This window comes from Molothrus ater, chromosome 1, assembly GCF_012460135.2.
Source record: "Molothrus ater isolate BHLD 08-10-18 breed brown headed cowbird chromosome 1, BPBGC_Mater_1.1, whole genome shotgun sequence".
NCBI lineage: Eukaryota > Metazoa > Chordata > Aves > Passeriformes > Icteridae > Molothrus > Molothrus ater.
The window spans coordinates 15,549,002-15,570,103 of NC_050478.2; the positions used below are offsets into that span (position 1 = coordinate 15,549,002).

At 38.8% G+C, this 21,102-nt stretch overlaps 1 protein-coding gene across 3 annotated transcripts in view; it reads right to left on the reverse strand.

Annotated features, from left to right (window-relative positions):
- Positions 1 to 538: 538 nt before the first annotated feature.
- SVIL (supervillin) overlaps positions 539 to 21,102 on the reverse strand; it is a 59,800-nt gene continuing 39,236 nt past the window's right edge. For all 3 annotated transcript variants that reach the window (XM_054513995.1, XM_054513993.1, XM_036406333.2), the window contains 21 exons: positions 20,358 to 20,508; positions 17,576 to 17,659; positions 17,407 to 17,493; positions 15,752 to 15,929; positions 15,371 to 15,543; positions 13,971 to 14,126; positions 13,060 to 13,196; positions 12,392 to 12,539; positions 12,121 to 12,266; positions 11,128 to 11,303; positions 10,885 to 11,029; positions 10,168 to 10,444; positions 8,360 to 8,511; positions 7,081 to 7,186; positions 6,049 to 6,256; positions 5,104 to 5,237; positions 4,289 to 4,444; positions 3,737 to 3,880; positions 2,919 to 3,040; positions 1,949 to 2,104; positions 539 to 1,822 (listed from right to left, as the gene is read on the reverse strand). In XM_054513995.1, coding sequence (XP_054369970.1) covers positions 1,736 to 1,822; positions 1,949 to 2,104; positions 2,919 to 3,040; positions 3,737 to 3,880; positions 4,289 to 4,444; positions 5,104 to 5,237; positions 6,049 to 6,256; positions 7,081 to 7,186; positions 8,360 to 8,511; positions 10,168 to 10,444; positions 10,885 to 11,029; positions 11,128 to 11,303; positions 12,121 to 12,266; positions 12,392 to 12,539; positions 13,060 to 13,196; positions 13,971 to 14,126; positions 15,371 to 15,543; positions 15,752 to 15,929; positions 17,407 to 17,493; positions 17,576 to 17,659; positions 20,358 to 20,508 — 3,123 coding nt within the window. In that variant the 3' untranslated portion in view covers positions 539 to 1,735. The remainder of the gene's footprint in view (positions 1,823 to 1,948; positions 2,105 to 2,918; positions 3,041 to 3,736; positions 3,881 to 4,288; positions 4,445 to 5,103; positions 5,238 to 6,048; positions 6,257 to 7,080; positions 7,187 to 8,359; positions 8,512 to 10,167; positions 10,445 to 10,884; positions 11,030 to 11,127; positions 11,304 to 12,120; positions 12,267 to 12,391; positions 12,540 to 13,059; positions 13,197 to 13,970; positions 14,127 to 15,370; positions 15,544 to 15,751; positions 15,930 to 17,406; positions 17,494 to 17,575; positions 17,660 to 20,357; positions 20,509 to 21,102) is intronic.

Consider the following 21,102-nt stretch of genomic DNA (forward strand, 5'->3'; position numbering starts at 1 on the left):
ACATTTTCTTGGGTTATTTCATTTCAGTTCTTGACAGAAGTCCATACATGAAAGGAAATACTCCACTGCTGAAAATCCACCTGTAATATCTCACATCAGGTGAATAGTACTGACATAGTTCTACATTTTTAATGAATTTACTTAAAGGCTTGGTTACAACTCACCAGTCCATCTGTCAAAACAAGATTCACTTTAATGGTGAAGCAATACTTATTGCAGATCTTGCAGAAATCCACACCTCACACATTCAAAAATCCGACTTCAAGCCTAGGAGAATGACAAGAGCAGCAACAGGCACCACCCCAAGAAAAGCTAAAACCTGAGATATCACCATGAGCAGCTCTAAATGGTTGCAGGGCAGAAGGAAAACTATGCAGACAGTAATGAAAATGCTAAAACCCACTTGGATACAGAGGAGAACCACACAGCTTGTTATAGAAATGCCAATGTCTGAAAAACATTTCAAACCATAAGCAAATATTTACTCAAAGATTCTATTCAATGTCCTAATTAACTGAGTAAAGAATAGACACAACGCTCATTTTCAATTCAAATTTTACTCCCAATTGCACAAAGGTTGAAAAGATTTTTTCAAATTTTGAAAACCAGCATAATAATTTTGGTTTCATATATAAAACAGGGAAACCCAAAGAATACAGAGTTGTGTGACTGACAGGTTCCAACATTCAGCAATAAAGTTTTGCCCAACTTTATCTCATACATTGATTATTTTCTACATTATCTGCTTCTCAAATTATAACTCTGTACAATACCCACAGACATCAAAGGTTAAAATATTTTGAGAAAATACTATGTTATGGGAGGTTCCAATGCTAGTACAGATTACAGTACAAATTAATGACAAGTCAGAGCATCGCTAAGAGTTTATTCAGAAGCTTTTACTTTCGGTTCTTATATCACAAAAGACATGTTTAATGTTTACAACAAGGATTAGAAATTGAGATGTTTTTATTTCTACTATTATAAAAGTAACATAGGAGACCATTCTAAGCCATCTTCAAAATGCAGACCAATCTTTTTTTTTTGTATATAAACTGTACACAAAAAACAAGGCACTATACATTTTTGGATAATAAAGTATAAAGGTTGATTCGCATAGTTTCTCAAGAAATCCATGCTATAAATACAAATGCTTTGTTCAGTTTAGCACCTGAAGCAGCACTGAGAACAATTCATTAACTATTGCAAAGAGAAACTTTTCAGAATGCAAAGGAGATACATATTGGTGGTATAGCTAATTCAGTACAAGCAACTGCCATCCAGCTACTTTTCTGTAGTTTTGACATGGAAGTCTTGAAAGTGAATACATATTGCATTGTTAAATACATACTTGTTCTATGTGTTTATATAAATATAAATTCTTTGTAATCCACAAACTAACAAAATAACACTTTACAAAGAGAACTTCTTTAAAAACAAAAATGGCAAGTATTGGATATAGCCAAAGGACACCTGCAGCAGTAGCTCAAGAAACTACTGTTTAAGTGCATAGGAGAACGGAGCTTAAAAACATTACCTTTAAGAGTCAAAATTGAATTCCATTTTCAAAGAGTTCTCTTGGCCTTTTATTATAATATTACACACCTCCAGATAGGTAGTCACTAATAACTTCGGATTATTTTTATTTGTTCTGTAAATGTAGGGTACAATTCTTCTAAAGGACATAGAAAGTGAGAGTGGACATCCCTTTAGTGCTCACTTCCATAAACACAGCTCAGAAAAGTCCTTTTGCCTTCTTCAGGTTAACTTGCTTCCAAGATGGCAGTGCATTGTACTCCTCTCTTGTCATCTCTAATGCAACCTGCATTTAAAATGAAAGGATGTACTATTAGCAAAAACAACTGATGAGTAGCACAACCAGCAAATTACCTTCTTGCATGGTTAGGCATAGATGCACAGAGTAACAGTGCACCTATCCTCTCCTTACCTCAAAGTCCTTATCTGAAAGGTAAATTTCAAGCTTCAGTGGATCAACTCCCTCAGGCAGAGGCCTAGCTAAGAGATCTGCTAATGGATACACTGTTTTACACAGCTTGGCTAGCACGTCCTCTACAAGTATTATCTGATTAGAAACCTCAGCGTCCTGAAAGGAGAAAACAGAGAACAGGATCACAATGCTGAAAGCATCAGCTGTGCCCATGGCCATCTGCAGATGGCATGGGATAACCTGCCCTGCCTGAGCATAAAGCTGTATGTACAGGTGTGCACACAGGCCAACAGAGCTGCCCTACAAAAATTTCACAGCTAAAAACAGGTCTGCACTTAGCAGAAGGACATCCTGTTCTCCCAGAATCTCAGTTTAAGGCTGAAATCTGTTTCTAGTCATGAAGCCAGCATTTTCTACTAAGGACGTCTGTAGAAAACTTACAAAACAGAAAAAGTCATTTGTGTTGAGATGCCCTTTGACTGAAAGATTTAAAGCAGCCCCATGTAATTTGGCTGTGACTCTGAATCCCAGGTGAGGAAGTCAGTAACAAAGCCTTTGGAGACAGCTGATCCTTTGAAAAGTGTTTTGTTCCTGTGCACTTCAAATCTGGGGAACAGACCAGAACGGCACATTGCTGCATGACTGAAGCAGCTATTCTGTTAAGCACAAACTCCAGCGCATCTCTTTCTAAGAGATGATTCAGGTAACACTTTCCTTCTGTTTTTAACAAAAAAAACGAATATGAGAAGTTACATGAAAAATAAAAAAGCAATGCCTCAGATATACACATTCCCAGTCAGAATTTAGCTGTGGTGTTGGCTTTTTCTTTTCCTATGCAGACTCCTGAACTGTGCTTTCTAAGTATATCCTCTGGATCTTGGGGCTTGCCAGTGGAAGCAACCAATGTTACTGACAACGTAAGGCACAATTACTAGCAATAGGAAACAGATTATGCAATGAAAATATTTACCATTTCTGTGATCTCTGCGATGTCTTCCCTGTGCTCCCAACTTGGGAACATGTTAGTGAATGTCAGAGGCTCTAGGCCAGCATGAATTAGATAGGATTTGGGGGGCTTCTTCACATTTTTTCCTAAAAACAGTCAAAATACAAAAAAAAAAAAGGAGGGAGAAATTACAAGAGGTACAGTATTTTGCAATCTCACACACTATTCAAATTTACCTCCTAAGGGTATTTAATTTTTCCTGAAAAGCTGAAGCAGCTTAAGGCAGAAAGAATAAATTTTCCAGAATTTCTTTTTAATTAATATGGGACCTTTTAACATGTTTTTCAGTATTTTTACACCTGTCTTTTACTGTATCTGACTGCAAAGATTAAAACATATATGCTGAAAATCCCCAACAGCTACTTCTAACCCAATGCCTTTTTGATCTTACAAAAGCAGACTTAGAATAGAGTAAGCAGAGTGTGATGCTCTGAAATAAGCCAAATTCAGGTAAAAGTAACCTGGTATGCTCAGCAGAAGTGTCCTGCCAAGAACCAACTAAGCTTAAGCTTGGAGGCTTAAGTGAGAATGTTTAAACTGTTAACTTGTGATTCTGAGGTGTAACACAATAAATAAAGCCTTTCCACTGAGAGGAGAGTCAGTAGAGTATCTTGGCAATTTGGGAACAACGCTGTTCCTAGACAAGTGGTTTGCTAAGAAAGAGTGGGGAATGTATCTTAAATGAACTGGTGTTTATTGATAACATTGGGGGAGCACCTTTCAGCTCAGCACAGAAGGCATGGACAGGTGTGACACACAGAGCAGGCACAGCAGTCTGTTACCTTTGCAGTACCGCAGCACCGTCTCCATGGCGCATTTCCTGTCTGTAGCCCACCTGATTCGAGCTGATCCAGTGATTTTGTTCTCCACAGGCCACCAGCCTTGCCACAGGTACACTTCATGGTGATTGTCAACAAGGAAGAGTGCTACACAGTCAGAAAATAGCAAATCCATCATTAGCCACTTACTAGTTTTTGTAATCCCCTGAACAACCCCAGTCTTATGTGCTTGCCAGCATCACAACAGGATCATTTCACATCTTACCAATTCCTTTTTTAATTATCCAGCTAAACTTCAGCTGGACTTTGATTCTCTGATATAAATAATGTATTTTTACAGCAAGCTTCTGGCATACATACATACATACACTTGATTATTTTTCAGCATCTTCATCATGGAAAAATTACTGTTACTGCTTAGTACTGTATAAGCGTCACATGCACACATTTTCCTGTGATATATCAAGTTAGAAGTGCTTACAGTCACTAAGACACTGCCCAATGCAGGTTACAGTCATCCGTTTTCTTGTTATTCAAGTATTTTAAAGCACATACCTGGCTGTGGGGCAGTGTAAAGATCCTCTTGCAAGAATGGCATGGAATTGATGACAGCAGGGTCTCTTGAAGGGTATACATACTCAGTGGCCGAGAATTCTCCTGATGAACTACTGAGGCTGAACAGGCGGGGTGTGAAATTAAACTTTCCAGGATCTTTAAAAAACAAAAATTAAGAAGAGTCACAACAAAAAATGTTAAGACTTAATTGTAAAAACTAACAATTCACTTTAAAAAAGACCTAAATTTCCTGGGTTTTGAATAATCAGGAAAGACAACCAGATGTCTTGAGCGACTAGCAACAGCTGTAAAGAAGTCGAGCTGAGGGGCTGGCTGCCATCAGTCTGAATCTGATCCTGGTTAGTTACTATCAGCCATTTCATAACCCGCTGTTCTGCAACTTAAGTGAAGCAAGCCCATCGCAGAGTTAGCTGACAAATTTTCCACTTGGCAAATCAATTCCCCTGCTACCTTTGTTGGCAGTTTCAAAGCAAAGGCTGGACAGGAATGTGAGGAGAACTGCCTCTTAAATCCCTTCAGAAGAGAAGCAAAATATATTTGTAACAGTGTTAACTATTGCTCTGTGCTGCCTGAATACAGAGGGGCAGCAGAAGCGGGGGAGAACAAAATGAAACATTTGGTTTTTCCAGTAATTTCCTTCTAGAACAGTATTACTTAACTCAGTAAGATTTTTGGAAGCTTTTTTCTGAAGAACTCAACTACTAAAAAATTCTTCAAAACTTTACATTATATCTGACAACACTGCAGACTAGTAGAGTAAAATGTGAGTGCCAAATCCAGGAAGGCAGCTCTACCTTGCAACATGCAGTCATAGGCCTTCCGATCTCTCCTCCCCAAGGCGTCCCAGAATCCCAAGGGCTCTGACCCTTCATCACATTCATGAATCGTCACCTTGCTGCTGCTGTGCAGCCCTGCCTCCAGTGGACACCTATAAAACACAAAGAGAGAGTGGACTCATATTGCTCCTGCCCCAAACACAGCTAACACACAAACCTGCTGGCCACTCACATTGGTGGACCCCAAAAGTACCTTACAGGCTTGTTGCACACTTCAGGCCAACACAAGCACTTTGAAAAATTATCCAAAAACCAGACAGGGAATTTCAACAGCTATCTTGTAGCATTTGGATCCCATTCCCAGAGTGAAGGAGATGCTCACAGGAGTTCTCAGTAGGGATTGTAACTACCTGCTTTTGTAATGGCTGCTGTCCTCCTTGCATGCTTTCCCAAGTTAATTTCCCCTTCCTTACTCACAAGGCTGGATTCTAATCCTCCCATTGAATGTGCTTTGATTTGCTTTTCAGTTGTTTAGCATCTCACTCCAAATGGAAAACGACTTTGTTTTAACTGTATTTAGTAGAGTAGGAAGAATGTAGGTGCCCAGTCCCTGGAAGGGTTCAGGGCCAGGTTGCATGGGGCTTTGAGCAATCTGGTCTAGTGGAAGGTATCTCTGACCATGGCAGGGAGATTGGAGTTAGATGATCTTTAAGGTCCCTTCCAACCATTCTATGAGTTTATTAATAAATACATTTGACCTCCAGTGAAAGCAATTACAGGATAGGAGTTTTCTCCACTCTACCAAACCAACCAGCCTTCACTCCTCCTCCTGATGAAGCATGCACATGCTGCATGTGTACTTAGAGGACAGCTTTATTTATTTCAAATTTTCTTTGAGTAAGACTGCTTCAAGTAAATCGGTAGTCTGTATAATCATCTCCAAAATATAGATCAGACACTCACTGTTCTTTTATTTTATTGGCTGCTGTTCTTCCTACATCCTTGGTGTGAGCCTGTGCTTTGCAGCCATGCCACAGGTAGATGAGAGCTTTGTTGATATTGAGAACAATCATGGATGTCCTGGAACGCAGGCTGCTGCAGTGACATGCTACTTCAAGTAAGTTTCCTTCATTGGGAACTTCTCCTCGCACGCAATAAAGCCTCCAATCACCTGGAGCAGACAGGAACAGAGCAGCACTATTATAAAATCACATGGGACTGAAAATTAAAAACCTCTGCTCTGGACCAGTTGTTCTCATACTGGATGAATTTCACCTACTGCATGCCTACATTGTGATAGAATGAACTAGCTAAGCACTGGGTTTGGCTAACGTTACTTCAGAAACCCTGTGCAGAAGAGATGCCTTCTAAAACCTTGCTACAAGAGCACAAGTATTGAGAGCTGAAGAGCTTAACAGAGCAGAAGAGTCAAGTTCTGCTGTTTCATATGGTGAAGAAGGGAAACAAACACAGTATTCCTCCTTTTCAGCTCCTTTTCCCCTCTGCACCTTAGGAACATAAGGTCACAGTCAAGTGAAAACTGGAGCATCTCCAAGCTACACTTCCATTGAAATTCTCCTACCTCAACTTCTGCATCCAAGGAATATGTTACAAAAAGCAATGACTGGGTAATAAAAGCTTAGAGCTTTCTTTGGAGCAGAAGAACTGCTCATAAAAACACTCTTCTTCCCCAGACTGTGTAGAAAAGGACATACTTCAAAGCAAATGGGCACTTGGCTTAAGTAAAATCAAACTAAGAAAATTCTATGTCCATCAATACAATCAAGTCAACATGCTCTAGGGTGCCAAAATCCATTCTCTGCTCAAAGAAGAAAAAGGCTACCTTGAAACAAAGCATTGCAAAGCTGTCTCAAGAGTTTCATGGCATTCATTTTTCTTTTCTACAGAGTAGGGTAGTTGAGGCTGAATACAAAGCTCTCCACAACAGCTAAAAAAGGATTTTGGGGCAGAAACGCTTAACTAACAATAATTTACTTTGTGCATTTTCTTCTTCCTCTTCCCTTCTTCCAGCATGCACAATCATCCCTCCTTGGAAACACTGCAAGAAGCACGGTGGTTCTTTCCCTTGAAGGACTTGTACCTGGAAATTGAAAGCACCACTCTTCATTAAAAAAATAAAAGAAGTATACAGACTCAGGAAAACTGGTCTCTATGGATTATTAAAAATTATATAGTTATGGCCACCCACAAAGATGGCTTTCCTTCTACTTTACAACTGCTGACTATTGTTTAAATTACCATATATCAGCATGCAATGGGTTCCATATGTGGCCTGCATATTACAAGAAACTCTAGCTGGAATCCAACAATTGAGTTTCAGAGGATAATGGAATACCAAATGAACTTTAATTTAAATTGGTTTAAACTATGCATTTTTTGAATTTTATGAATATTTACAGAAGCTGTCCACCTTGACTGATGTTCACTGAAACCGTTATGGAGATAACACAGGAATTGAAGTAGGTTCAAAATTTGCTATAAAACTGGTTTCTATGATAACATGCATGTTCTTTGCTCACTAAACATTGCATAAGGAGTATGAAACTGATATAGCCAATTCCTTAATCAGCTGTGTTGCAGAGACTCTCACACTCTTGATCAAGGGCCCTTATATTTCTCCTCTATGAACTCCTGTCTTTCTGGTCATTTCTATGCTGCTGTTAAAAATCTAATTAAAGCAGGACCAAGGCACAGAAAGTAACTTTAAACCATCCATCTTGTATGCTGGTAACATTGAAGCCACAGGAAAGCCCAAGTCTGCCTAAAGACAAAGCAAATTAGCCTGACCTCTCAGCTTCACCTTCATTTCCTAAAATCTCTGCAAACAATTCAATTAATATGTAATTACAGAGTAAGCAAATTCAAAATTTCCAATGTATTTTTTTGCCTTGGCCTGCAAAAAGTGCTTCTCCTTAGCACTAGGAAGACAGTCCTGCTATCTGAACATGCACTTGAAAGGATGGCATGAATCTGTGCAACTGTGCTTCACCTATTCCTGCAGAGAAGGGAGAAAAGACCTTCTTCAGCCTTTTTCAGAAATATCCTTAGAAGCAGCATTTGGGAATGACAGTCCATAAAGAGCTTACGTGTCTCTGGCAATTGGAATAATGTCAAAAGTAATTCTGAGGTCTGTATTTGTAATGGCAAGAACACGTTTACAGAAAGGGAGGAGGCAAAGAAGATAATTCCTGTTTACTGTTCATGGCTATCCAGACAGGCAGATCTTACCAGGTCTGCCATCTAGGAAGCTCACCTGTGCTCCTCTCTCTTCATCAAGTTCCACTGTCATGAGAGCTGATGTTCCTTTCTCACTCACTGTGGAGTGCCTTCCTTGCCAAAAGAAATACACACATTTCTCTTTTCCAACAGCCCGTAGTTGTTGCTCTCCTTTTTGTCTGCTTCCAACTGTGAAACAGAGAGCACATGCTGAAGAAAATATTCTGGCTATAGGTTTAAACAGCACATGGTTTCATCTCATTTGCCAGCTCAGCACTATCCCATCCAGAACAGGAAAGAAAAAAATGTGCAATTGGAGGAACATTAAGTCTCCAAGCCAGAGTGTCCCCATGCAGAGCTGGCATTGTCTCCTCAGGTGGATGTAAGCCCACAGGCAGAGATGCCTGTGTTGGCTGGAGAAAGAGATGTAGAAAGACCTGTTACTATCTGGAGAAAAATAACTGACAGCATTTGAGCCAATTTGCATGTGAAATGGCCTGTCCAGTAATGTTAGCAGAAGAGTGCATTATGGCTGATTTTCCACATTACACACTGTTCTTTGGCAGCAGGAGAGGAGCTGCTTTTTTTTTTTTTTCTCCTTAAGAGTCGGCATTTACTTGTTATGATAAGCAAATGATGTTTACAGCAAGTGAAATTCACAACACAACCACTTACAGAATATTGCAGTCTTTACAGTGAATAGAGAATAAACAGTTAGAATGAAATCAAAGATTTTAAAAAACCCAAGAGTTTTAAAACAGATTTGAAAAAAAAAAAGTTAAAACATCTGCCTTGATTCCAGCAGTGCTGAGCAGCATCCAAGTGAAACACTTAAGAGAAAGCATCCTGTTTTTTTCAAGTTGAGAATACTTAAAACACTACTTACTTTAAAATTTATGGGTTTCATTCTTATCTGTACATTCAGCCCATAAAAGTACTGCCTCCTACATAAAAATTTACTCTGTTTTGGAGTGATGGAATATGTTTTCATCCATTTGGATTAGAAATCTGTTTACAGTTCAGTACTAGTGTTACCCACTTCTCCCAACACTTACAAGCTTTTGTATTTTTCTTGGATTTGCCAGTATCTGATCTCAATGATCCTGACTAAGACCTACCTACATTTTTTGGCTAAAAGCCTGAAGCTGTATAACTGTTAAGTGCTTTCAACTGACTTTAATAAAGTCTATTTGGAACAATCAGTTTTAGACTATTTGTTTTTAACTTATCACAAAAACCACCTATTCTTAGTTTAGTGCCAGAAGGGAGAGTTCCAGTGGGCTCATTGAACTGACTGGTTCTCAGGCTTTGCCTGCTGCTCTCAGGCTCTTTGTCAGAACACTGCTGAGCCTCAAATCCAGATCAAAGCATTTCCAGCAACAGCAGAAGGGATAGCAAGGGCAATGAGCTGGCAAGGGCTTTTCCCGTCATTGTTATTGATCTCCATAACCAGCAAAGGTTTTTCTTGTTGCTAAGCCTATCTCTTTTGTGAGACATTCAGACCACTGCCATTAGTCCAGCTGCCTAACTATTTTGGTGTTAAGCTGTGGGCTTAATGAACTGTCCTGTGAACATGTACACCACCAATGGTGGGTAAAAGCAGAGATGGAAGCATTACATCTGGTGTACCAAAAATAACTACAACTTCCTTATTTTCTACTGTTTTCTTTTAAATAAAATACAAAACTTTACATTTTATTGACCTAGAAAGGCGAAATTAGCATCCCTAACCTTTCAAACTGTCTCACATCCATGGAAATCTAAGTCTGGATGTCATCACCAACAGCAGAGTTTCAGCTGCATTTCTGCATGTTTCAGCAGGATGAAATGGAATTGTTCACTAACCTGTAGTGCTCACCATGTACTTCCACTTCACCACGTATGTGTCTCCCTCATGGAACTGCCCTATGCTTTGCTTAGGCAGTCTACTATAATCGAATTCCAGGATATGCCAGACATCCACAGAGGCAGTGATAATTTCAAACTGCCTCCCGTCTTCTCCTTCTACCAGTCCGTAACCCCGGCCAATATTCATTCCATCCAAGACCGTGCCTACAGTTGTTTGAGGCACAGCTACCATTAGCATGACATCATATGGTTTAGAGTCAGATCTAGATTCTTCCTGTCAGAAAACACAGAGAAGGGATTTCTTTGAACACAGCATTTTTTTCTCCTTGCCCCACAGTTCCAGTCAAACATTTTGACTTCTGCGTATTTCAGTACTTTAGTATCTTGTCATCATTTGAAGCCCTGTCAGAGCCACCTCAGCAGTATTCATTGAGCTGCCTGGCTCATATATTAATAATAATAATAATAATAACAATAAATATATTATTATATATAATATATAAGCAACACATAAGATATAGTTATATTGTAATCTATAAATAACAATAATATAAAACAACTCTGTGGGTTCACTGTAGGAGGTGATGTTCTGACCCCTAGGTCAAAGCCCACAAGACAAAAAATATGCTCTTGATCCTTGAGCACAAACTTCCCTGACTGCCATCCCAACTAAGTCATCTAGTTTGAAATACCTAGCATGCTTATTATATGCACCTTCTGGTGAAGGGATTCACTAGAATTCTTCTCATTGAGTTTCTTCAGTTCTGTCCAATCAAGAAATTTTTCTTTGAACAGTATCGTCTCGTTATGTTCTGTGAGTCTGCCAAATACAGCCCAGTCTGGGCGTCCTTGTCCCTTTCTGTGCAAGGGAAGAAAAGATATAGAATCAAATTAAACACTGTGAAAAGAGGGAAGAAAACTATGTATCTGTAATGAGATTAATTTGAGTTACAATACCTGGGTATGAGGGGATTGCATTCTCCGGGGTCCAGAGGATTTATATCACAATTGGAGTAGTCAAAGGTGCCATTCCACAAGTGTTTTGCCAGCTGGAATGCCACTTTTCTTTGTGCTAAAGTAACTTCTTTTCCATGCCATACATATACTTCACTGCCAAAATCAAACACCAGCACCTAAAATCAAAACAAAACAACAAAAAAATCAACCTACTATTAGGTTAGGTGGTACCCTGATCCTCCAGTTTCCTTGTGCTGAACAGAAACGCCTCCAAATATGAGTTTCTGCAGTGACAGTAACAAGGCGCCCTGCAATGCAAGTAAGGACAGACCAGTGGTCTGCATTGTGATGTCCAGTTTTTGAGGATGACTGGAAGCAAGCAGGAGGAATGCTTTGAGGTGCATTAGGTGGCTGAAGTCACTAGCAGAATAGAGAGCTCTTACTGCTAAAAATCTGGTTCTTTTGCATGACTGATAGCTGTCCAGTTTCAGCAGCTTTCTCTGACATTTAGACCTATGCCTTGTCCTACAGCCAGGGAAGGCTAACAGAACTTACAATATAGGCAAAAAGGCAGTGACTTCAATACTTTCAAGAAAATGCATCATGTCCTCATTTTAGAAACTTGCTCTCATTCTGACTTAGATGGGTGAAATGGTTGCTGGAAAAGTCAGCTAGGGATAGAAATAAAAGCAGGTTTTATTTTGTTTTGTTTTTCCAAAGTGCTACTTGTTTTGCGCTTCATGACTCTGGGGTAAGCCACTGTTGACAAAAAAGATTTACACTTCCTAAAATGGTATTTTACTCTGAAGATAATATGAACTAATTTCTTGAGATCTTGCAGCACACTCTGGACAGTAAAGTGTGCAGAAGCCTTTCAGAAACAAAGAGGACCCAGCTTTCAGTGATCCTCTCCATGAACATTTGCAGTCACTACAAGTCATTACCAGTTGCATATTCCTACACTTACCACAGGAGCAGTTAGTGGTACAATACCTCTTTTGGTTGTAGCAGGGTACATTTTGGCACCTTTCCCCAGTAGTCATCCTCAGGAATGAGTTTATCCTCTACGAGGCGGTAAATGCAATTTGTTTCTATTATTGCGGCTTCGTACATTTCATCTTCTTCAGGACTTCCAGCGGCTTAAGGGAAAGATTGTCAAAAATAACAAAAAAAAAATTAACTCCAACTATCTTTACTAAAGAGAACCAACTCTACTATTTTATTGTGGTAGAGCATCAGATACTGTAACTATAACAATGCTTACACTGGTAATTTGTCTGTCCACCAAGGAGTTTCCAGAAGTCTTTGGCTGCGTGGGTATGGGTATTTATTCCTTCTTCTATAGTCTGTATATAAGAAGCTCTACAGCCAAGTTCCCTCTTTGTCTGAATTAAAGTTGCAAGTTCTGAAGCCTAAGAGATTAACAGTTATCTGAACAGAATTGCTTAAGTCTTTGAAATACTTGTGCAATATTCTTGCTCAGTGAGAAGGCAAATGAGATATAATACAGCAAATAGCAGAAGAAATTGTTATTATTTATTGCACTAAATAAACAGACACTAGAAAAAAATTTTACATAAATGCATTCATTCTTTCATTTGCCTTAAAGCAAGAGTGATCTCAGTGGACATGGGAATGAAAAGGACATCCTGCAATTCAGACTAATTTTTTTTTTTAGTTTAGTCTGTATCCTGAGGATATCCTTTTTTCTCTTGCAGCTTCACAAACTACACACTAGTTCACAAATGCCAGCTTTCATTCAGTGCATGACCTAAAACATATTTTCAGGAATCCTGCATATCTCCCTGTCACAGACTATCAATTACATGCCACTTTTTGAGAGAATTGGCACTAAGGCTCAATTTTATCAGAGACATATACTGCAAAGGTTCTAAAAATAAATAATAAATAAAACCTCACAACAGTACTGACCTTTGCTTTTTCTATGACATTTGCAAACTCTCCTACCCACAAGAAACATAAATGTGGAGTTAACAACAGGAAACAGTCTCCGCTGTTCAGTGATGAGGCTCTTGGTTCAACTAATCTTGTTTGAACATGTCTTCTTCCTAAAGAGAAAACAAAGCTAATTATATTCCTTACTACTACTATAAAATGCCACAATCTAATTTGTTTTGAATGAAACACAAACAATCCCAGCACGTTTAGCAAAATATGTGGAAACAGACTGTCTAAGAATAATTAAAAGACTACTACTGTGGAAAAAAAGTTTACTCACAGGAAACAAAATAAATGTTGTCTCCTATCAACTAATATTTCTATTATTTCCTGTTCTTGCTTTAACAACTCTGTGTCCTTCTGGAAAGAAATGAATTAAGTAAATGGCAGACAGCAGCAAAATTCCAGAACCTTTTACATTTGCTTAAGTGAAGTCATAGCACAATTTCTGTAGGCAGTTAGGCAGTAAAAAGTTTTAAGAATTTAGGATTTTAAGAATTTTTCTTTCCAAAACCTAGCTATTTGCAGAATCAGATATGCTACTATGCACTGTAAGGGGAAATGGAGCAAGAACACTGTCACGTCATTTCCAAATTATATTGAGCACTGGAAGAATAGGACAGTTAAACATTTCCACAGGGGATAGCCAGAATTTATATTGAAATATTCTGAAATATTCTGTTTTCTCTTTGGGAAACACACACCAGTGGGCCAATGCAAACCTATTTGTAAGATTTAACTTTTTTTACACAATTACCACTTATTTTTTTCAGGTTTTGGGATCCTGAAGATTTAGAACAAGCTAAGCATCTAAATGTGGTAGTGACTTCCACATGTTACATTCAGCCTATTATTTATGGAAAGTAAAAGCAGTTCCAGCATACCTTTAATTTGCAGGAGCATTAGCTTCTTGTATGGCACAGCACTGTTGTTAGAGTTTTGCTCTGTTAGATTAACACTCCGCAGGCTAATGTTGCTGAAGTTCTCCTTGCTTGCCAGGCCAGCAAGTGCTACTTCTGAGAAATTTGAATTTGTAGACACTTGTACATAAAAAGAAATTGGAGGAAAGACAGACAGATGAAAAATTTAAAAAAATATAATAAAAAATTGGTTGTTGCATTAAGAAAATAATTTCTGCCCATTATTTCCAGTTTTTCTTCTTCTCCATAGCAACAGTAAAGGCAGATTAACCACTACCCCAAAAGATTTGTAGGTTTAGGATTATCTTTATTTCTAGATATGCAAGAGTACACTGTCAGTGTCGGAATTATGCTATTTGGCATGAATACCAGCTTTGCTAGGAACCATCCTACTCAATGTTTTGTGAAGTACTGTGCAGATCTTCAATGCCTTTTAAGTAATTAATAATAAAAGACAGCACAGAGACAAGGTTAATTAACTGTAATTCCCTTAAAATTTGGCTGAGACAGTGTGATGCAACATCCATTTACATTTCAAAGTCTTAGCCAGGTTTTACTGTAAACTTACAGTCCAGATTCTTGGCTACTTTTGTTTATTGCTCAACCAAAGACAAGACACTTTTTGAATTTATAATTCAGGGAAATCCTTCTCATGAGCTGGCAACAAAGTATTACATATATAGTTAGTGTTTTCATCAATACAATCAATAGTTAAAGATGATCTTTCTTTACACAAGTGCAGTAAGGAAAACTTGTACCCCAATATGTAAGAGTGGTTGGACAAATCTTTGAATAAATTTTACAATGATGTCTTTGCTGTCTGTCTGGTTGTCAGGAAAAAGAAAATTCACAAGTAAAACACCTTGTAAGCCCTCCCACGAAGCACTGATCCTTTATGGAAATTAATCAGAAGGAGTCAAGAAGACTAATTTCACTTTCTGAGAGAAAATTAGGACCCAAAATTGAGGCCAGTGCCTCTGAACAAAAATTCATTTACTCTTGCCAGCTCTCACCCCAGCACGATGAGGTTGGATCTGCTTTCCTTGATCTCCTGTCCTCACCCTGCACACCCTGCAGCCATTGTGGCTCTCTCTCTCTCTCTGCACAAGGTGATTGTGCTAAAAATAAATAATTAAATCTGTGTACAGGAGGTGGCTATAGGTAGCTTTCTGTGAGGGAATCACACATGCCCTTCTCTCCAGGTCTCCTATGCAGTCTACATTTCACCTTATACCTCAATCAATTTATCGCCACTCAGAGAATACATTCCATTCCTTCAGTTCCGTTTTTTGCATTGAGATTTTTTTTCTTTTTTAATTACAAAGGCAAGATGGTGTCTTGTACAAATCATCCTGCTAGCTTACTTTTTTCTACTTTCATTCGCTTTGACTCCATAAAGGCAACATTCAGTCTTTGTTCAGTATATTCATGAAGGATATCTTGTCTTGCTGCAAGCATTTTCAGGGGGTTTCTTGAGGACTGGACTCTGCGTGTGGGCCTAACTGCACGTTTGTGCTCTGCTACAGAAGATGTCAACCTGAAAAACAAGTAGTGTTTATAATCATCAGGTAATTTTTCTAGTGAGAATCATCCAATTACAAGAAATCAGGATCAGTTCCTCAATTCAGGCAGGAGCATGATTTCAGAAGAAATGAACGTGCCCAATAAGGATGACTTAGAGCTGAACATTTTGAACACTGCCCTTGTGTCAGCATTCAAAACAATGTGGGAAAAGTAATTCTTACTTTGGTGCATAAGGATCAAAGATGGCATCGAAGTCCTCATCAAAGTCCAAAGGCACTGAGGAGGAAGGGAAATCCACATGGCGATAAAATTTGGAAAATGTTTCATCATCATCCAGCTTCATCACCTCTTTCACAGATCTTCCTGTAACTGTCAGCACTGTCTCTTGCATCCCAGCAACTGTAAGAAAAAACCAGCTCACCCAGTAAATAACCATACTAGAGTTTCTAAGTCTAGAAAAGGTAAATGTAAAAAGTAATGGCTTGTTTGGTTGTGACCGTGGTCACAGGGGTTCTTGGATGAGGGAAGAGATGAGAATGTTGACTCTATGTTCAGAAGGTTTGATTTATTATTTTATGATATATATATATTACATTATAACTATAGTAAAAAGAAAAAGAAGGGAAAGGTTTCTTCTTAAGCTAGCTAAGCTAAGAATAGAAAAGAAGAGAATGATAACATAGGCAGCTCTCTTGGACTCTGTCCGAAACAGCTCGGTCCTTGATTGGCCGTTAATTATAAACATCCAAGATGGACCAACCACAGGTGGACCTGTTGCATTCCACAGCAGCAGATAACCATTGTTTACATTCTGTCTCTGAGGCCTCTTAGCTTCTCAGAAGGAAAAATCCTAAAGAAAGGATTTTTAGTGAAAAGATGTCTGCAACATTTGGTAGTTGCCTGGGTAATTTTTTTTTCAGTGTGGTGGTGGTATTTTGGTTTTTGTTGGGGTTTTTGTGTGTTAGTTTTTTTTAATTGATGGTAGAAAAGTGTGTTGATAAAGAATAGTAAAACAGCAAACTGTAACTCATATGCAATAACCATTATACAAAATGGTAGGGAAATAAGGCTAAATGAAAACTTGGACATTATAAATGAGTTGCTATAGTATGATGATGTAAGCATTTTAGGGTTTTGTATATTCCATCTTGCCTCCAACTGTGTAATTCCTGCCTTTGAAAAGATCTAGAATCACAAGGGGAAAAGTCACTACTTCAGACTATTGAGTGTGGCACAGTCATTATTCTATGCTAGTGCCTCCTGTACTGAAATGTGAATACATTTGTTTATGGTATCTGTTACACTACAAATTACATAAAGATGTAATAAAGATTTTTGTCTTACAAATGGAGGACAGATGTATGAGATGAAAACACCAGACAACTCTAGAGAGCTTCATAAACAGCCAACAGGCTGTGCAGGGAAGCTGATGAGCTGCTACAGAGAGTCAATTTTCAAAAAAGCAGGAAAGTGAATGAATTGTGCTTGGGAGCAGCTTAGTATCCTATTTTGATTTTAATAGGACTCAACTACATTTAAAGATGTTTCACTGTATTTGGCAATATGGTTCAGACGGGCTGTGTGCTCTTAGGAAATTCTGCCCTACAGGAGGATGTGTACATTCCTGTTTCCAGAGAATTAAGAAAGTTATTTAGGCATCTGTGATTTATTCTACTGCACACTTGTAATACAATTGTGAAAGGCTTTTCTTAAAATCTAGCAAAGACTGAATCACAAAAATAAAATTTTCAGTAACTGCAGTCTGAGCAAAGAAGTATTCAGTTTCTGCTACCAGATATTTTAACTAAGGGGCACTTTAATCAATTTACTAAAGTCAGAGAGTGGATACACTGCCACCCTTCGTAACTCTACCAACCTTTGTTATTCAGCCTTCCCAAGAATGACTCCAACTTGTCAAGCTTCATATCTGATTCCAACTGCATGTCAGGCCTGGCTTCAATTTCTAAGCAAACCAGAAAGTAAAACCTGTTAATTGACAGGAAGTAAATAAGCCTGAACATATTTCAGCCATTTTTATTCCTTACCTTCCAAGGGCTTTGTAACTGGAGTGGTAGACTTCTGCCGGAAAGGGGATGCTGCTGGTGTTAGTGCACTTGGAGAAGCCAGGCCTGCAGCACAGGGACACAGAACAGAGGAAATGCAGCCATGAGTCAGCCTGTGCTTCCAACAGTGATGACAGAGAGGCTATTTGGGGAAAGCAGATGAGCCTGGCTGCTTCCTACAGGCCAGCACACTTCCCCAGCCATTGTATTAGAGATGGCAGAGGGCCCTGCCTGCTCCTTTAATCAACAGTAGCATCAGAAACCACCCCATTCACAAGAACAAAGCTTCATTTCCAAGTGTCTCTTAGCAAGCTAACACAAGATATAGGCTATCTCTGGAATATATTAATTTTGCTCCTTTTCAAGGTAGCAGCAGTTTATCTGGTCTACATTTTGGGCTCCAGCTGTACCACAAGCTACATTTTAAAAATATAGAAGTGTTCTGAAAAAAAGGATAAGTTTAGCAGGGAAGTCACCATGATCTTGCTAGGCACCTTCACCTCTACCACCCTCTTGCTCCCTTTTTTAAATTTAAGCGCATCTCTATTAGTACATGATTCATCTGACTTGTGAATGCTGTCCCTGGATTTCACAGTAATTCTTGGGCCCTGTTGGGTTTTTAAGTATACATGAAAATTGAAGTAGAAATGGAAGTTAGAATCTCCACCATATCAAGCACTACCCTCTCCTTTTGTTGTACTCTCCTCCATCCTTTTCAGTAACTATCATAAAGCGATTCATTCTGGACCCAGTGGGTAAAATAAGGATGGATTTTTTAGTTTTAATTTTCATGTGAATCTACACTGCTCTAGTAAGAGAACTGCACTCTATAGGAGTCGTGGGTTTTATTAGGTAGAAAAGCATACTGAGGCAAACAATTGCACCTATTAACTTTTGCTGCCTAGACTTTCAGTAAATGGAGAAACAGACATTTACACTGTTCTCTATTATCTATTTTCCACTTAGCCATAGTTTACTAATTACTGAGCCATGTAAGCTTAAGCCTTTAGTTATTTTGATCAGATTAAACCAATATTGTGCTGGGAGAACATATACTAAACTTGTTTCCTCTATCTTTACTGCATGTCGTAGTGCAATATAATTATCATAATTGTTAAATTCAAGTTAAATTACTAGGTTATATTACTAGGTAGCTTTTCCAAAAGCATTTTTTTTTCTCTGTTACCTAAGAGACTCAAAATTCCAGCAGGTTTTAAGTCAGTGGGTTAAGCCTTCCTCAAGACACACTCAAGAGGACATAGCTCTTAAGCAGCTCTACCAGTACATAATCCACAAGACCACACTGAGAACTGCTTAGGAAAGGACTACCTTCCAATTAGGACTGGATAATTTTCAGCCATAAGAAGCAATTAAAATACAGCATCTGTGCACATGCATATAACAAAGATGCTATTTTACATTGCTTTCTCATAATCTCTTAAATTAAAAACTCATAATGATAATTTATTCTTTGAGGATATAAATCAGTACACATCTAACTAAAATCCCACTTGGGCTACTTTTATTGATTTCATTATCATGGCATTACCTTGCTTCTTCAAAAGAATCATCATAGCACCTAAAGAGATCCTTGCAAGATAATTCTTTTTTCGTATTAAGAAGAGCAAATGCTCTTCTTTCCCTTCTTTTCTTTTCCAAAGACCAATCTATTTGCAAAAAAGCAAAACAAAACAAAAAAACCCAAAACTCAAAGAGCAGGTCTGTGGACAACTAAACAGTTTTTTTTAGTGACCCTCCAAAAAGGGTTACTCTTTAAATAGTGACCAACTGTCATTTCTAGCAGCAAAACTATGTAAAATGTAAGCAGCAGCTAAAATATGTTACTAACAGAGGTAATTCCTGATACTGTTTGACTGTTTTTCTGCCAACAGATTGTGGCTTGGATTGCAAGCATTTACTCCTGTTGCAGTATTGCCCTTGCCCTACAGTGAACTTTTTCTCATGGTTGTAATTTAATTGAAGGTTCATTGTTGTTATGTTTAATAACCAAGTTCTTGTAACAACCCAAAACCTAGTAGTCATTAAGCACAAAAGATCATTTTAGGTGCCTTCTTCCCAAAGCTATCATCTTCCCAGGCATGCTGTGTGAACAGCTGCATTCCTACCATGTCCAGCCTTCAGAGACTCCTGTCCACTTCAGAAGAATGATTAGATCTGGAAACAGTGACTGAATTCAAGAGATCCCAAAAAAGTCAACATTGCTCCCTTGTCATTTCTACTCTGTGGTTTTATGCAGAACCAGGGAATCTTCAGCCAAACATAACACTTCAAGCTGTTGTCCAAGACAGCATCCATAAAGACAATACTTGTTTGCTAAATATTCCCAGTGATCCTAGGAGTGGGGGAAATGCCAGCAACAGAAACAACTTGATTTCACAACTATTCTCAAGACAGTGCAGCTGGGTTTTCAAAGGAAGTAAAAAAGAATAATCTAACTATGTCCTGTGGGTTGTATTAGAAGGAAAACCAAAATGTATATCCCTGTTCAAGTGGTAATTTCCACCAGCCAGATAGAATCCAGTGATAAGTGGATGGCAGTGCAACAATGCAGAATAAAATGGATCAATACCACGCCCACAATGTACTAAAGTGAACAGCCTCATGACACAATTACTCAGTTGAAGATAAACTGTCTTCCTCTTGCTAAATACAGATGCTGTTTCTGCATTGCTTTAGTCTGACTTTATTTTGACTAGACAGATAAGAGGTGTCTTATTTATATTGGGATCATTTCATCACTGACCTTTTTTTACCATTCGGCCAGCCACAGTGAACTGTGTGGAGTCATTGGCTGCTCCTTTCCCCTTGGACTTCCAGGCTTCTTCTCGAGCTGTAATCAGGTGTTTCCTCTCCTCAATGGTCATCTGACTCTCCTGGTTATCTGCCATTCTTTGCTTTTTGGGGGAAAGAAAGAAAGAAAGAGAGGTTAAAAAAAACCTGCTAGAGACATAGCTAAAGACTGGTGGAACATTTCAGCTGCCAGATGCAGGGGAAGGGAGCAGGGAACAAGCTACTGCAGTGAAGTCACACGCACTTAGCGACCCTGCAGTGCTTCATTGTCTTGCTGCCCCATTACACTGTGAGCACAAGGTTTTGCTCTGTGCTCTTTGACCTCTTCCTGAGACTACCAGCCAGGGCAGATGGCACTCCTCTACCCAAAGCCAACTATCCACTCTATGTAAGAAATAATTTTCCAGGCCTTGTTCTTTTGAACCATGACTTGCTACACAGGTGACATCACTACTGACTGTGAGCAGATGTTTCCAGGTGTGCAAATCTGCAGGTGGCACAGGGAAAAACAGAGAAGTGGTGTAACTTCAGTGGGTGATTCCTAATCAGTCTTTACAGTAACTCAGCTCCCCAGGCAGGATTAGCAGTGTCTCCAGAGGCTGCTCGTTTTAGTTCTTAAGTCAGCTTGCTCTACTAAATATTTTTCTAAGGACTGGTCATCTCTACCACTCCCTCTTTTTTTTTTTCCCCCTAGGTCA